The sequence below is a fragment of the Pollicipes pollicipes genome, unplaced genomic scaffold, assembly GCF_011947565.3.
Source record: "Pollicipes pollicipes isolate AB1234 unplaced genomic scaffold, Ppol_2.1 Scaffold_7155;HRSCAF=8481_pilon_pilon_pilon, whole genome shotgun sequence".
NCBI lineage: Eukaryota > Metazoa > Arthropoda > Thecostraca > Pollicipedomorpha > Pollicipedidae > Pollicipes > Pollicipes pollicipes.
Window position 1 is genome coordinate 16,582 of NW_023597015.1, and position 1,981 is coordinate 18,562.

Below are 1,981 nucleotides of genomic sequence, written 5' to 3' on the forward strand. Positions count from 1 at the left end.
CGCAGACAGTACCTGGCCCTGGGCGCTGCTGTTGAACGATCGGCAGAGGTCACGGACAGTCGGCTCACCCCACATGGAGTCGGCGGGCATGTCGAGGGACACCGGATGGTCTTAGATGCCCCGAGGCGTCAGCCGTGGGAGAACGTGCGCTGGGGGGTCGGCTCCCCGCGGGCGGGTATAAGAGCGGTGTTGGGTGTCGGCATCACCACACACACACCTGCACCTCACCCCGAGCTCAGCCCAACCGCAGCTCCGTCATGTCTCGAGCAGTCGTATTCGGCCTGACACTGGCCCTCCTGGTGGCCCTCTGCTTGGCGCAGACGGCAGACCAGGGCCTGCTCGGTGGCTTCGGCCTCGGCTACTCTGGCTACGGACGCTACGGACGGCTGGGCGGACTTGGACCGGACGGCCGCTTCAGAGGGTACGCTGGAGGGTACGTGCTAATTTCTGCTGTGCAGGTCGGAGCGGTACTGGACTTACAGATTATTTTTCTGCGCCCTGTTTGGGTCTGTCGAGTCCTTGACCTCCAGCCAGGTGCACCCTGCACATAGGCCGGAAATGACTACATTTTACTCAATACTCAACACCAACGAAACGCCTAACCTGAATTATGCAAGAAAATCGAACAGGAACGTATCTAGCCAAATGGGACCTGGACCCGACAGTCAGAGTACATCTGAGAGCATATCATCTTTTTTTCGCTGGCTTCTATGAAGAGACGTGAGTTGTATGCTTGGCTATGGCGTGTCCCTCGTTGGCTATGTCAAGGTCTATACACATATGTGCTTAGACACTAACGGCACACTGTGGGAACCTCTATCTAAGCTCATAAAGAAGTTCTTAGATAGCCATGCCGATGGTGTAGTGGTAAACGTCGTAAACGGTAGCGTGATAGTGAAGTGGTTGATCTGCGGTAACCGCCGCGCGTCTGTGAAACCAGAGGTACGGGGTTTCATTCCCCGCCGTGCCCGGCCTTCTTGCCAGCGTGAGAGGCAGGTGACGCCACACAGCCTCGGCAGCAGGCTTCATCGTAAAGCCCGAATGACGACGACGATGTGCTTGGATGTTTGGGCGATACCACTGGTGAGCTTGATCCCTGATGACTTAGTTCTTGTCCTCTATCACATTATGAATTAGAGCCAAAGTGTTCATTGCAATCATGCCATGTATTGTCATGACACATGTGAGACATAACAACCCTACACGTTTGTATGTGCCGTCATAATGCCTGTTATGTGATGCCTGTTGATGCATGCTGTATTTCATGTTATGGCAATATGTGATACGCATACTCCACTTAAATGGTTGTCTTTGTTGCTTGAGTTCAATGTCAGCATGTGGGCTCAGTGACGAACAGCGTGTTGCGATTTACAGTTCAAAAACGTAATCTTGCGAAACCCTTGAGATTTTGCTGTTATTTGTGGTCAGCTGCTCCGTTTGAGTTTACTTTTTTCACTTTTTCAGCTCAGTTACCCTGTTGCAATGGAATACTTCCCTGTCTCCCGTTCCGGCTAAGACTACCAATTGCGTATGGAAGCCAGCGGACACCGCGTACGAAAACATCGGCACTGTCCTTGACTGTGCGGCTCATTGGCAGATTCGCCGGCCCGCTGGGCGGGTACTCCAGCTCGGGCCGTAGCTACAACAACTACTGGAACGGCTACGACGGTCGCTACGGCGGTACGGCCACCGATCCAGAGAGCTACGGCAGCTACGGCGGCAACGGCTTCGGCGTCTACTACTAGAAGCTCGATCTGGTAGTCAATCTATTGGTCAACGAATGCTGATTTTGTGTGTGTCGTAATCTGACTATCGTGGATGGTGATGCGCCAATAATTCGCTGCTGTAAAATTGTCTATGATTTGTTGCTAACATACAGTATTTTCTTTCTAAAGGCCGCCTCTCATCCGTCCTTCATCTGGCCCGAGGACTCGTCCGACTTCTCCGTATCTTGTTATGAGTATGAGAAGGTATGACCTCA

At 52.8% G+C, this 1,981-nt stretch overlaps 1 protein-coding gene across 1 annotated transcript; it reads left to right on the plus strand.

Annotated features, from left to right (window-relative positions):
* Nucleotides 1–257: 257 nt before the first annotated feature.
* On the plus strand, nt 258–1,745 carry LOC119108988 (neuropeptide-like protein 31). The gene is made up of 2 exons (XM_037232534.1): nt 258–421; nt 1,598–1,745. The coding sequence occupies exons 1-2, from the start codon at nt 258–260 to the stop codon at nt 1,743–1,745; spliced, it is 312 nt and encodes a 103-aa protein (XP_037088429.1).
* The last annotated feature ends 236 nt before the right edge of the window (nt 1,746–1,981 follow it).